The 15,285-nt window shown below is 40.9% G+C and overlaps 2 protein-coding genes across 2 annotated transcripts in view; one reads left to right on the top strand and one right to left on the bottom strand.

Moving 5' to 3' along the window:
• Nucleotides 1-15,285, bottom strand: part of LOC108111016 (mucin-5AC) — a 28,105-nt gene that overhangs the window by 3,111 nt on the left and 9,709 nt on the right. The window contains 4 exon segments of the mRNA XM_017220329.2: nucleotides 57-140; nucleotides 210-323; nucleotides 406-567; nucleotides 13,022-13,261. Coding sequence (XP_017075818.2) covers nucleotides 57-140; nucleotides 210-323; nucleotides 406-567; nucleotides 13,022-13,253 — 592 coding nt within the window. The 5' untranslated portion in view covers nucleotides 13,254-13,261.
• On the top strand, nucleotides 14,501-14,990 carry LOC108111017 (outer dense fiber protein 3-like protein 2). The gene is made up of 2 exons (XM_017220330.2): nucleotides 14,501-14,625; nucleotides 14,690-14,990. Exons 1-2 carry the CDS (start codon nucleotides 14,610-14,612, stop codon nucleotides 14,908-14,910), a joined length of 237 nt encoding a protein of 78 aa, XP_017075819.1. The 5' UTR covers nucleotides 14,501-14,609; the 3' UTR covers nucleotides 14,911-14,990.

Genomic DNA, 15,285 nt, shown 5'->3' with positions numbered 1-15,285 from the left:
CAATAATTACCCCTGTTTACAGCTAATTTGAGGCAAATGCATGCACTCACACTCACCTTTGCAGTAGCACACGGTGCACGGTGTGTCCGGGGCAACCAATTTATCACCATTGGCATAAGTCTTGCCATCCTTTTCGCAATCTAGAGAGGAAAGGAGGAGATTTGCATAAATGCATCCGAAAGTCGATTCCGATGGGGGTGTTCACTTACCGCATTTATAATCGGGACAGCAGTGGCCAGTTCGCTGGATGGCACGGCAGCTAGTCTGGTATTCGCATCGGGTCGCGGTTTCGGCCACCCAAAGTCCGTCCTGCAGGCATTGGCCTATAAACAATTTGAAGAGGCGGGCGGCATTGTTTGCCATTTAGTTTGGGAGTGGGTGGCTGGATTAGTTTTCGGGTCTTACCCTGGGGCTGCTGCTGTTCCGGGGAAGCCGAGGACTCCGTGGTGCTGCCTGCGAGGCCGTAGAATCCGGCACTTCCGCCGCTCGAGCTGCTGGCCGCGATGCTCGGCGTGACCGCGACCGTGACGACTGTGGAGGATGCGCTGCTGCTTTCTATGGCGGGCACTGCAAAAAGGAGAAAGCCCGAGTGTGAAATAAGAGAAAGCAGAAAGTCAACAAAGGCCATTGAACAGAATGTTGCACTGGAGGAAAAAAGAAGAAGCTAGAAAATCCCATGCCGCCCACTCCCATTTTCAAGGCTTCAAATTTTTTGCCATTTTCCTTTCAGCTTCCCAAATCTCTAAAGCCTGCAACTCCCCCATTTTTGATGGTTGAGAGAGTACAGTAGTACAGAGGTGTAAGGTTAATTTTACCTATTTACCTAAAATGTATTAAACTTGACCTTTTTTGAATACTTATTACTCTCTCAGGTGTCCCCAATTTGAAGTCTTGTGTCCCGATTATAGAGATTTTCTTGCTTAATGTATGGAATGGGAAACAGTCACTGGATATTTAAAATAAAATAATTTGACATTTGAAATGTTATTACTGACAGGCAATCAAAGTAAAGTTTAAAATGAGTTAAAGGCAATTAAATTTAAACCTTACGTAGTTGCTGACATCATTCCTTGAGATTATGAAATAACTAACTTAAATATTTATTATTATTAGTTTTTTAGTAATTTTCCTTCAGTTAAATTCTTTAAAATTCTTTTTTTTTTTTTAAATATTAAAGATAACAGTCTTCCTAGGCTAAGTGGCTTGAGCAAAGCTATCAGCAGCTTCCATTAATGAAATGAAAATGCAAATTGCCTTCATGTTTTAATTTACAAATGTAATTGGATTATGCTTTTTCGGATTTTTGCAGAGTGTATCCGGGGGCGAAAAGGAACGTGATGTAGCAAGGGAAGGGCAAATGCCCTTTGCCCCCTTGTCACTGGGTACATATTTGAATGAATGACATTTTGATAACAGTTGTTTGTTGTTCCTGTTGCTGGTAGTGCTAGTGCTGGTGATGCTTCTCTGCTTCTGCTGCTGTTGGCCAAGGTAAAATGCTATCAAAATACGGCAAAGTTAAATGAGTTTAGTTTTAGTTTGGCTTTTTTGTTTGCCCAGTTTGAGGCGACTCCCAATTGGGAAACCGAAACGAAGAGGAGCACAAGATGGAGTGGCAGCCGCTTTGTCTACGGTCGTTGATTGTCCAGTTGGCGTATAATTCCGATTGACAAGCCTTGTGCTCCCAGCACATTTTCCATTTCCCCTGAAATTGTCTCTTTTTCTTAAAGGTTTCCCCGGCAATACAATCTTTTGAGCTTGGGTCTTGTCATTTGCCATGAAAAATGATTAAATATGCTCGAGCATTAATCATGCGCCCAGTGCTTCAGTTTTATTGTGACTGAGTTGGCCATCCTTTATTTAGGGTTCCCCTTCATAAACTGAGACCTATCTATGTACATCCCACGCTGAAATGTTTTCCTTGCGCTCATTACGGGAACTGCATATGCTGCTCAGTTTCCCTTTTCCGTGCGGACAGAAAGGGGAAAATTGTTTAGATTTATTTTGGTGTCCAATTGGAAGGGGAAACTCTTAGAGTTGATTAAACTTAAACGGGACTTTAAGAGTATCTCAATTTAATACTTTTAGTAAGTAAACAATCCTTGTGTACTTTTTGCATTTTCAGCTATACTTCCAGCATTTTCTGCAAAAACGGAAAACCTAACCAGATGTGACCCATATCATCGCTTCTGCATCTTTCCTTGTGCATCGCACTTAGCTAAGTATTCTGAAATCATTTTTACCGTCTACGACTTTCATTTAGCCTTTTAAGCACTTTTGCTTGTTTCTCGTTTCGTTATGCAAGGCCCAGAAGCAGACACACATGGATGAAATCCGAAACGCTGCAATTAGTAGAACAGCTTCCCGTTTTGCGCTCTGTTTTCATTGTGGAACGCAGCGCTAATTCCGCGACTTTTCATTGTCTCACTGGGTACCCGAGTCTCCTCAGTGGCAGTGGATCCCAGTAATTTTTGGCTGGCCAACACGTTTCAAATGAGCAGAATTATTATTCACATTATGTGGAGAAGTCAGTTGGAGGGAAGGCTGACATTTGTCTGGTGCTCGAGTGACACGATTCGGTCAGATTACGTATACGCCACCGGGGAGATCTTATTTTAGATTTTCCCGTCAGCTTCTTCACTGTGTTTATCTCCCACTCTCTCGCCGTCTTTCGCTTTGGGTGCTTAAATTCTGTAAGTCGATGAATTTTTTTCGTTTGTCTCAGACGAGTGACAATAAATTGTTCGCTGCGAAATTGCATTGTAAATTAGCTTTTGATTGTTTTCCGCAAGGCAGAAAGTTATTATGCAAATGCCTGTAAATGTGACGCGATTTGCTGCTGCAATGGCTGCTGATTCATACCCATAAATGTCATTGATTCTAAATTAATGTTGGTTTTATTTTGTCGTGATAAATGATAAGCACAATTCCGGGCAATTGTTATAAACAAGCTGGCAAACAACCGAAATGCCGGGTGAGATGGAGTCTAGAATGGCTTTTAGCAGCGACAGGGGCGTAGAAGAAGTGACTTTCGTGGGGTATAGTAGGGTTACCCTACCCTTCAGGCTGAGTATTATCGGCTGGAATATCCATTAAAAACATTGCAAATTGAAGCGAATTTTTGACAGGGTACCCTGGGCAACCACACCACTGAACCACACTATTAATAATACTTAACACCATTGATAAATACGGCCGGCTATAAACGCCTAAGGCCGAAACCAACAGCAATAACAAATCATCCCAAAGTCGAGCCAAGGACCGTGGAAATTGCGGAAAATTGTCTGGCCCGCCGCCTACACTTCATAAACTACTCAACTTCAGCGCGGCCCAGAAAATGTTCTCCATCATTATTACATTTCCACCAAGTGGCTTTCCCGACGCTATCCTCGCTCCGCTCTTCCGGCGCATTTTGCTAAGCTGAATTTCCGCCGAGCGTTTAAGTCGTTAGGGGGGTTCATCTGGTCGCTCCTTCAGCTTTCTTAAGCAGTTTGCGGTTAGTTAGACAGAAAATGTGTTAGTTTGACATGACTTCTGCTCAGCCGAATGCAATAAAGAAATTCCTGGCCCATGGACTGTAAGTGTAATTGCAATTTTATAGGGGTAAAGTGTTTCAAGTCTGCGACCCATGAAATCGGGATATAATATCGGGGATGTAATAATAGGAATCATAAAATGGAAAAACCGATTTTGAGATACAAGTACCTCTTTGTGGGGTTTTAACCACAAATTGAATTGAATCTTGCATAACTTTTAAACTTGAATGACAAGTAATTTCTGTCTATTAAGTCTTGCAGTATTATTATATTGCCTCAAAATTCGGCTGACAATCCGATCTTTGCATGCATGTCAAGCTAAACTCAAAATTGGTAACAAGAATATGCCGTCATGCTTATAGACAGCATTATATACATGTGGCCCCATGATAATTTCATTGTTTCCATGGGGAATTTCAACGGAAACCGAGAAACCAGCGGCGCGTAAGTCAGGCAGTTGTGAATGCGATTTCAAATTGACGCTTAAATGGCATTCAAAACGAAAGCAAAAACAATGAAAAGCAATCAAAATACGGCGGACGAGTGACGGGGAGACCGACGGACGGACTGACAGACAGACGGACGGACAAATGAGCTTTTTGAGTGTTCTGAGCTCGTTGTTGCACTTGTCATCGTTCTGGACAAAGATGATAAATGAGGTGGGCCAAAAGGCGAAGACGAGACTTTTGTCTCAAAAGCCGCAGAAAACACAAACTCATCGCCCAACAACAAGAATAAAGAAAAAAAACCTGAGAAAACAAATTATACGGTTTAATGGCAGGTGATATGCGCGAAATATTTTGGTTGATAAAAAGAGGAGAGGAATTCACATGCCACATTGAACAAAGTTAAAATTGGAAGCAGTTGGTGTTACGGCGGAACCAATCAAAACTTTAACAAGCTTTAACAAGAAATATGTTTTGAATTTGTTAAGCAAATTGATTTGCCTTTAACTAACTCGCAAAAATACATTTGTTTTATTATTAAATTATCCATTACCTCTCATTGCAATGCAAAGGGCCCTACGGATTATCAAATTATCAGCGCAGACGTGTGAAATGCAACAGTAATTACCTGAGTGTTAACTAAACAATTTGGCCCACTCACAATATCAATTCAATTTTGCTTTCGGGTCCCGAATTTGCGTGTTTGCCATCTGTAACTGTGGCCCAATCCCCAATCCGCAAGTAATCCCCCATCCTGTCAGCCCAAACCGAGTTCGAGCTGGGCTATTTAAATTAATAATGCCATAGCCGAGCTCCACGACCCACTAGATGCCTTTTGTCGCATCATTCGGCCTGTCATTAGGCGCATTAGCCACTCCAACACATGGCCAAGATCCCCGAACTGTGGACCGATGGAGATATTCCCTGTCAGCCTCACGTGCCCAACTGGCCTAATTGTAGCAATTTGAGTAATCACATATGGGCTGGCTGTCCACTGGCCCCTGCCTATTGGCAGATACATTTCACAGTGCAATAATATGGCACCCAATGATTTATTTTAGTAATCAAATGCAATGTCAATAATTACATTATTCTACACGATATAATCTGAAATTAATGCCCACATGTGCAAGCTGAAACTGGTTTTTACCTGGTCATAATATTATAACTTTGCTTAAGGGCTTTATACATTTATTATACAATCACTAATTATCAAAAATAAATTTTTACATTCAAAAACTATAAATTCTTATCTAACCAACATATTTATTTATCAGTTGACCCAGTTTAGTATCAACGGCTGTTCAACGGTATGTAGTTAAAACATTTAAATGACAACAACATGAAAGATAATTTGATCTAGTTCTTAACAAGGGCAGTAGCAGATTTATTAACCATACGCCACGTTGACCATCCTGCACTCTATTCCAGCCACAAAGCCAAACCCAAGCTTAAGTCCTCGCTGGCTGCTGAGCTAACTGCGGGCTCTTTTCAGTTAGCCATTAGCACAGCTCCCCGCCTTTTCTATTTGCCTGGTGGAAGAGCGCTCTGCAGATCGGCGTTAAAGTGTAACACACCATAAAACAGATGCCTCGCCTGGACGTGACCACAATATAATTACCAGCAGCGAGACGAGCGCGCGCCACTTGTTGGCCAGCGTCTCTTGGCCGGCTCTTCAAAAGCTAATTTACATGCCGGCTTGGCCCTTCTGTCGTCTAGGCCAACCTAACAGAAAAAAAAACCTTAAAAAAAAGTCGAACAAACCAGCTCGCTAACGGGCTGGGGCTGGGGCATATCGAAAGTAAAAGTTTTTAACACTTTTCATTTTAGAAGTTGCTGCTCTCCGGAGCTCGGCACGTGTGAGTTTTGGCCTTTGTGTGTCTTTTGGTCTCTGTTTGCTTTTCGCATTAGGCCAAAAGAGGATGATGTTCGGGCACATTATCAAGTGGCAGCTGCTGTTACCAGCGAGTTGGCTTTTGGCTTTTGGCTTTGTAATTGGTCGATCGCAGTCGAGTTACAGCATAGGTATGTGTTACATGTTTGTCTTGTTTCTGGTTTTCTTGGCCACTTTTCAATTGGCTTATTTTGATAAGATCTTAGCGGTGTTATGTGAGACCTCTTTGGGTTTCACTTTCTGGGTCATATTTTGATAACAGATTTTCCCCGTTTTATTGGTTAAAGTATGCCAAATTCCGAAATGATAGCTATAAATGATAATTTTCCACTTACTTAACTCGAGAATTCCCTTTAATTAAACTACCTAAACATGACACCTAAGCCAATTCATTCAATGGATACATATGCCCAAACTAAAGGCAACTCCCCATTCAGAGGTAGGTAGTCCTTCTGATTTCCGGTATTTTCGGTCTAAACCCTATGAAAACAGCAACAGATTCGTTGTGCCCACTGGTCATGGGAAAGCAAACAACAGCAACGGCAAAACACCAGAACCCACAATTACACAAACATGGATTCCGCAAACTCATCCAACATCCACATTGCCAAGTCAGTTGGTTCTGTTCGGACCAGTCCGATTCGGTCCTGGCCAGATTTTGCTCACCGAGGCGTGCTCATGACCACTTAAAGCCGCTTTAAGCTCCCCTTTTTCGGTTTGGGGGACAAAAATATGTGCCATCGTCACCGCAGTTCATATTCGGGCTTTTCTTTCGATGAACTTCCTTGGGGACTAATTTTCCGATTTCACACACAATTTTACATTGGCAGCAAAGCGAGGGGGAAAACTTCGGTGGGAGTCGGTCGTAAGTTTTCCCAGATTTGCTGTTGTTAGCCATTTGACCTGGTCCGAAGTCAAACCGAAGTTGAAGCTCCTCCTGTTACTGTTTGTCCTGTTTGAGGATTGTTGTCCCTACAAAGCCCTCCTCCCCCTGTGTTATTATGCTTATTGCTGCATCTAGAGCACGTATTATGACAGTTAGTTAGGGGTAGCAGGCAAAGTTTATACATATTTGTGGCCAGTATGCTGATTGTTGGCCCTCACTGTTTGCACACTTTAAGAGGCAAAATAGAAACACAGACTTCGACATGATTTAATAAACTTAATATAGATCTGTTACTGTATGTCCTATCTTTAATTTTCCCCTTCATATCTGTTGCTCCTTAATAATCCTTTCATTTGAAACAATAAACTAAGAAACGACCCCTAATAAAATGGATTTTCCCTACAGAACTTTGGCAAAAGTCGGGAAAGAAAACAACTTCGCAACGATCTAGTTCGAATAATTTCCGAGAAAGTTATGGGCAAAACTTTATGGAATTACCTGGAACACTTGTAGGAAAATGCCAGGCACGCGTTGAACTAGAAGCAGTTCCTTTCCCGTTTGCATATGCCAAAAGTATACACTCATTTTTATTGCCAGACGTGACTACAGCGCTTTCGGCATAGTTACGGCTGGAACTTTAAATTACAAAAATATATATTTTTCGGCATCAAATCCCAGTGGTGTTTGTATTGAAAATCTATGAAAAATACACGAGTAAAAACATTTCCCATCGATTGTCGGACGCTGGGCGGTGGAGTGGGAAAAGTTTTTCTAGGACTAAGCCACGTAAATGCTTGAATAATGTGAACAGATTTAACTTTTGCCATTGTGGAAAAGTTTTGTGGGTGGTGATGGGGAAGTTAAGGAAGGTAGTTTTCAGACAGGTTAATAAAATGGCAAATTGAATGCGCTGCAGTCGGGCCGATAAGCTGATAACAGCTGGGGACCTGATAACGATGATAATAATGTATCCGTTTTACCTTTTCTTGTCTCTTTTTTTTCTGGCCTTTTCTGGTTTCTTTTGGTTCTTTGTTGGACTTCATTCCTTTGACCAAAGGCGACAATTTGTTGGCATTTTTTACGACTGCCAAGTGGCGTTAAATTAACGGGGGCGGGCAGAGAAAGTGGCTGTGGGCCGGAAAGGTGAAAGGCATCTGCTTTCGACCCGCATTTTATTTTATGCCGTTTTGATTTTTCCTTTTCCTTTACGCTTCGTTTTTTTTTTTTTTGTTCTGTTGTTGTAAGACTCCATTAAACAATTCAATTAAGCCGCGAGGGGCGGGCAGCTGTTGTCTTTAAAATGTCAAGCTGGACATAATGCGGGCAGGAAAAAGGGGGATGTCCACATCCTAGCCTTTCCTTTCGCCTGAATTAAAACATTTTATGCAAATTTTAACGCCACTTTCCAGTGAGTTTTTCTCGCATTTTATTTGCCGACCTCCGCTCTCGGATGGCTTTTGCTGTTTGCCAAACGCTTAAAGTATTTACTTTAATTTAATGCTTAAAACGAAAACAAGAAACTCCGCAATTAAAAACGGCAACGCCTAAAAGCTGGCAACAGTAAAAAAATTTACAAAAATAAAGAGGAGCAGAGACGGAAATTAAAATATTTCCGGTTTGCTGAAGAATTTTTTGTCGCTCACTGGTGGAAAAAAAGGGAAACGATGTAAATGGAAGGGATACAGCTGCCTGACTTAGGCCATTGTAATGCTAATTGAAGTTGAATCGTTTTTAGGGGCAAATTGGTGGAAGTTGAAGAGCCTCTGGTTGACCATAATAATTGATGTAGTGTGAAGGAAAGGTTACTTTAAATAAAACAAAGAAAGGGTTTTCTTATTTGCCAAAGTAAAATCTTTAAGTGGGCCTTTTATTAATTTCTTAGAGATCCTTCGACTCCCTTTCGAAGATGATTCCTAATCTACAATTTAGCAATATGGCTGATGGCTTTTCCAATGTCATTGCATATAAATGTCAGATAAATAGTTTCCCGGTCGGGGGCTTGGCCATAAGCCATAAAATTGCAGTTGCGCGGCCAACGTTGCGTATACGCAACGCCAAGAAGACAAACTCAAGGCGCAGTTGGGTGGTGGCAATGGATGATGGCGTAGAAGAGGCGAACTCAACTTGGCTAACAAAGTTATGACAAGGATTTATGAAGTATGCATTAAAAATGAGCAGCTATTTGCCGTTTTAGAATTTACTTTAAAGCTTTAAGTTAAAGTCCCGAAAAAATCCAAACAAATCTGAGTTTCGCCTTGAAGACGTTTGCCATTCCCACGCAGTTGAAACAAAAACATGGTCGTGTGCATCTGCTTGTAAGTCTGTCTGTTTGTTTGTTTGTTTGTTTGTTCGCCAGTTGCCGGGTGTTTTCTGTTTGTCCCGTTTGTTTGCATACAAATTCTTCAGACGACGAACGGAGACGCCGCCGCATTTGTTTGCCGAGGCAACAGGCAGCAGGCGGCAGGCAACTGACAACTGGCAAAAAGGAGTTGTCTCCAGGGCCGGGTCTTTCTCTGTGCCAGTCCCTCGGCTACGTGCCACCTTAACTGTGCATATAAAAATTCGCATATAAATCAGCGACACATACACTCACACACTGCCCCACATTCTCCTCCTTGCCCAGTGCCATCTGTAAACATATCGTTATTTATCCATTTACCCCGTTCCAAGTGACAGACGCCCAAGGAGGGACATGGTGTGGGGCTTTTAGTGTAACAATATGTTGGTTTCCTTCGGTGTTCAGGATGCAAGTTAATAGGAGAACATGATGTGGATGTGGTTGCGGTTCTCAGACTTCTTCTGTGCCGGCAATAAGCGAGGAGGTTGAACGAAAGTCAATCAATTTCAACAGAATTGTTTTAATTTAAGCATGCAATTTGTTAGGGGAAATGTTTTTAATAAAAATAAGCATCTTAATTTACTGAATGTAAGGGGATGTTCCATTTGGTTACTCGCTTATGGAAACGATGTTAAGATAGTACTTCCTAAAGCTCAAAGCAATCACTTTTTCCAATAAAATGCATTCCAGACTTTAAATCCAGTTCAATTTTCGTGCACTCAGTACATGTTCTTATTTATAGATTCCAATCTGTTTGCATCACCTACTTAACCCCGGAAACCTGCGCCCGGGTTAAGCTGTTCGCGGAATGCTTTTTATCCCCGTGCCGAAACTATTATCAAAGCTCGTTCTCCGTACTCAGTATGAATATAAATTCAGTACCCAGCTCGAATTTAGTCCTTATTTTTCTCATTTTAGCGCTCAGTGGTTCTCATTATCCTTGCAACCGAGGTAGAGAGTGGGAAATATGTATTTTTATATACACGTGATGAGCTCGATTTTCTTTTCATTTTCGTAATAGCGCTCTGACAATTTTCATGTGAACTGGCGACGATTTTTCACCGTCAGTCTGCGGTGAGCAGGAGCAGGATGCAGAGACCTTCTGCTTCTGGTTTTCGGAGAACTATCCTCGACGACTGTAAGGATTTCACACACAACAAGAGCTGGGCAGGAACTTAAGCAGGAAACAGGAAAAGAAACGTATCCCAGCCTCTCTTACTTTTCGCCATCCTCCTTTTCCTACGTGACGTCTTTCTCTCGAGACGTCACAAGATTTATTGTATGCAAGTTATGGAGGGTGTTGCTGTGTGTGCGGGTGTTATGGTGTGTTTGCCCAAGTGTGGGTGCTGTTTGCACTTGTGTAGGTGTAAATATGCAAATCGGTTTTTTGCCATACTGACGACTTTTCCACAGCAACTGAAATGTGCTTAAAATTTGCAAAATTGTAGTTCATTTTTATATTCCGTCGATTTGTGTCCTTTTTTCCCTTTTTCCTTCTTGTTTCCCCTTTTCACCTTGACAATTGTCCTGGGGCCAGGCTTGCTGTACACAGAATACAAAGAGGATTTTTTCTCCCTTCGACTAAGTTAGATTTGGCTTTTCCAGATTTTCCCAAATGCATCTATTTCTCATTGGTCCTCCTGTGTTTTGTTTATATGTCGGTTTTTTGTGCCACTTGACAAGAGTTTGAGTGCCATTTTTCGCTTTGGCTTTCGGTTTATGGTCGAGAATCGCTCTCAGACTCGTAAAAAGGCAGTTAAAAAGAATCAGGCATTTCTATGACCGTTTATCCTGCATACTCTTTTTTTTTTTTGGCAGTGGGCAACTTCAATCAACTATGTAAACCAGTTAGCTTTTAGGGGTTTTTATACAACAATATTGAGTTTTATTGCCTCTAAATATATTCTTTCGGCAAACATTTGTATGAAAAACATATTCATCCTAGAAAAAGGCATACAAATTATGCCTTGATCGGTATATTTATGTATTTATTACAAACTATAAAGTATTTAACATTTTAAATTATCTTACCCTTTAACTGCTTTAATCTTAATCCCCATCTCTTAAGCACCCTTTTTACAATTTTCTTACAGGTTTAACCTAAACTCCATTCCTTGCGAATCAAACCTTTGGGCCTACTCTTTGCTATGCCACTTAATTGAAAATTAAAAAGGTGCACATAAAAAATTAAAATTAATTTCGTGCCGTTTGACCAGAATCAATTCGACCCCTTTGTTAGGCAGAAGGGTTTCCGGATTCGCTGGCTTAAATTACATTTCATTTAATTGGATGAAGTGAGCAAATTCTGATATCCCCGACTAACATTTAAGCAGGCTCGTTTTAAAAATGCATTCTAGGCCACACCGCTGGTTTGCGGCGGATCTCTTAAACATTTTTTTTTTGCTAAAACAGCTCTGAACTTGAACATATTCACAGGGGGGAAGGGGAGGAGAGATAGAAGTCCGGGGAAGCAAGAGCCTGTAAAATGGCCAACGAAAATTGCAGCTGCCAAGCAAACACATGCAAAAACCGCATCCGCCACTTTCGCGAGTGGCAGTCCGGGGAAGACCAAGAACCCGCACTTCCCGCCTTCCTTCCCAGGATGCCTCATTTGGCGGCTCGTTGTGGTAAAGAGCTCCAAAAAACAATGAGGGATTAGATGGGTGGACTATATGGTACTCTGTTAAATAAACTATTACTTTATATTAAGAGAAAAATATTTATAACTATTTTTTTAAGTGGGTGTTGGCTTGCGTAACTCTCTTTAGATATTACCTATAATTTATGATTTTAACCACCGATTAAAGTAACTTTCTCCCACTTAAACCTTTAGATCCTGCATACCTTTAACCACTACAGGGTATTATAACAACGGCCGAGTTAGGAAAAATGTTTAAACAGCTGCTAAAATACAAAGGACGAAAAGAACGTAGGTAAATTTATGGGGCGGGGTGCAGACCTGTCGGAACACAAAATCTGACGCCTAAACGCAGCTTAGCGATTAAAGCGCTTTTCAAATTTGGCCTCAGGGGGATTTTTAAGCGACCAAAGCTGGGCTACATTTTGTTTTCCTTTTTCGCCGCTGCTTCGTGTTTGTTTTTTGGCCGTGGAGAACATGGCCCAAAGGGAGCTAATGCCGGGCCAGTGTTAATTTTCCTCCCAACTGCAGCGACAAGTTTATTTTGGTTCACTGTGTTTTCGCTACTACTGCATGCTTTGAGGCGTTTGCGGTTGTGGATTGGCATGTCCATGGGAGAGTGTGTTTTATTGGGCATTAGGAGATGCTAGTACGCAGAAAGTGTTGGTCCTTGAAATGGGTTTGGGTATCTCTCTAATTGATATTGAAATAGTGTTTTCCCTTTGCCAATTTAGTTCTTGCCACACTTCTTATTTAATTGGCAGCAAGTTTGTTCGTTTTTTTCGAAATCTCAACTCTACTTCTATTCGAATCAATTTGTAATTTTGACCGATTCAACTGAACAAAAACGAATTGCATAATTTCCAATATATTCCCTTTCAGCAGTGGACAAGAAAAAACACTCTCAGAATTCCAAACCCCCTAAAGTGAAGGACCAATGTAGAGCAAGTCACAGTCACAGCTTGCGACATTGCCAATGTTGTTGCTAAATTGTTAAATAAATCAAAATCCGAAAACCCAGGAACCAGACCCTCGAGCTAAACTGGCACGCCAAGTGCCAATTGCAGGGGAATCACCGGGCTGAGTGGGCGGTTGGGGGTGGATCGAGTGGGAGGCGACTGTTATTGATGTGCTTTTAATTGAGGCTTGTGTGTCTGCTGCATGTTGCTGTCAGCTTTCAGTGTCTGCTCCTCTCCTCTGCCTGGAATGCCAAGCCCTGACTGCCCCTTGTCGAATCATTTGACTCATAACGGAATTTTATTAGTTTTTCAGTTTTCAACACTTACCGGCAGTCGACGTGTGGGCCATGCAAATGGCCAACATGACAAAAGTCAGGCTGATGGACCCATGGATTCCAATGAAATTCTCCCAATCCGTCCGCCTCCGACGACCCCGCCGCTGCTGGTTATTATTGCATTTTTTCCTAGACATCTGCAGATCTGTTCCGGAATCCTCCTGATGAAATTCGAGGCCGAGTCTCAGCTGGGATGCCTCTGAATGCTTCTCTGTTCTGTGCATTTCTGTTACTGCAATGCAAAATGATGAAATTAATTTCACTTCGAGTTATCTTAGTTTTCTTAATTAGTAAATTTGTATTTTTGGTTTAAGCCTTTCGGGTAAATACCTCTCATCCTGAAAGTTTTATTGATTTTACTTAATTTCTGGAAAGTCTGCTGCCTCAGCCAAAAACTTTCAGAATTGAAAAAATGTCAGCAAAAATTGCTATAAGTTTCTGGTGAAAGTTTGTGGGGATGATGAGAGAGAGTTCAAGGGTCAAGGCAACTTATTAATTGAAAAAAAGTCAATTGGATGGTAAGAACGTGATAGACAAACTTGTCATCTGACCCTGAGTATTTAAGTTTAAAGAGAGGAAGCGCGAAAATAATTTATAATATGCTCAAATTTCATAATTTGGTGAGAGATTTTATTTTTGACATTTTTAAGTTTGGTTTCTTCTCTTTGAATTAATATTAAATCAACTTTATTAAAACAACACAAAGCCCCCATTATTTAAATCAAATTTAAACGATTTAAGCGTCAGGCAATCGAAACCAAATCATTTGCATTTATTAAGTTTTCGCATTCTTAACAGCGTTTGGCCAACACAATAAAGATGTTAAATATTTTATGATAAGTGATTTATGTCGAACATGCCATGAATATTTCATGTCAACATAATTCGGTTAACGGTTAACATTTATAGTAACGTAGTAACACGAGGTATGCGAGATGCTTAATTTGATAAAACACTTTGCTCCCAATCAGCCTAAACTCCTATCAAATTGGCCAAAAGTGAGACCTGGGCATTCCGATTTATGTAAATTTATGAAGAGCGCATCTGACAGATACAAAATTCGTATAAAAATATCTATTAGTGCACAACGGAAACTGTCTATCGGATTCCGGGAGCGGTTAGAACAATGCAAAATGTTTCACAATTTGAGGCAAATTAAATATTAATTAGTGTGGCGTGTGCATAAAAGTTAATTAATGTTTTTTACGCCCTAGGTGTTAATAATTAATGAGCGTGAGTTGCTTTTTTGCTCTCTGGCGCCCTGGGCGTTGGCAGTAGTTGTTGATTTACGGATAATTAAGCAGATTGCAAACTTATGCACAATAAATAAATATTTAATCAATCAGTTTGTGGTACTCGATTTATCAATCCAGAACTTTAAACTCCATTTAATAGCTTTTTATTAGCCTGACTTTGTTTTCTGCCCATCACTCATTCCGAGACTTTTGTGTGTCAGTAAAGTTGGGATTCGATTTTCTTCATTACTTATTTTAGCACCGCTTGGCAAACACATTTTTGTGTTGCTCCCAAAATTTGTACTTGTATACCAATATTTGATATTTTTGAAAAACGCATTTGTGATGTCTAAGAACATTGGTAACTAGCCATTACAAATTTTTGTAAAAAAACAAATCACTTTATTTTCGTTATATCATTCAAGGACCTGGACCTGGAGCTTACATGCTGCCGAGTTGCTTTGGCCAAAAAGGACCTCGGTACTCCTTCGGCCGTAGGATTGATAAAAGGCGATTCGAGAGGCCTGGACCTGGCCCAGCTGCCTATAAGGTGGATAAAGTCACTCGGTATGGAAATGCGGTTGGCCCCAAGTTCTCCATTCTGGTCAGAAATCACAAGACCAAGCCTCTTCCCATCAGGAGATGACAGATCTAACTAAATCTAAGTTGTGTTCAAGTCCCCTTATTAGTAGAATCTAATAAACCTATTTCGGTGATTTACCATGACTTAAAAAGGGCTTTTGTCTTAAAAGAAGGCATTGAAACAGATTTCATGAATCCATAAATATTAATACCCAGCTACTGTGTCGATTCATCAGGGGGTTATCCCCCAAAACCACTGAGTTGCACTTCCAATTTGCTTTAATTAATGCTCAAGACATTGACGAACAATTTACATTCACATCGATGCCATGGCAACAGGGATTACTAATCGTCGTTTCCCTTTAAGCCCGCAATTAATTCGATGACACATTCAAATCGCCCGGGAAGAGGGATGCACCAAATGCAAATCGTTAGCGGG

Source organism: Drosophila eugracilis, unplaced genomic scaffold, assembly GCF_018153835.1.
Source record: "Drosophila eugracilis isolate 14026-0451.02 unplaced genomic scaffold, ASM1815383v1 contig_2152, whole genome shotgun sequence".
Lineage (NCBI taxonomy): Eukaryota > Metazoa > Arthropoda > Insecta > Diptera > Drosophilidae > Drosophila > Drosophila eugracilis.
This window is presented reverse-complemented; position numbering and strand designations above follow the sequence as displayed.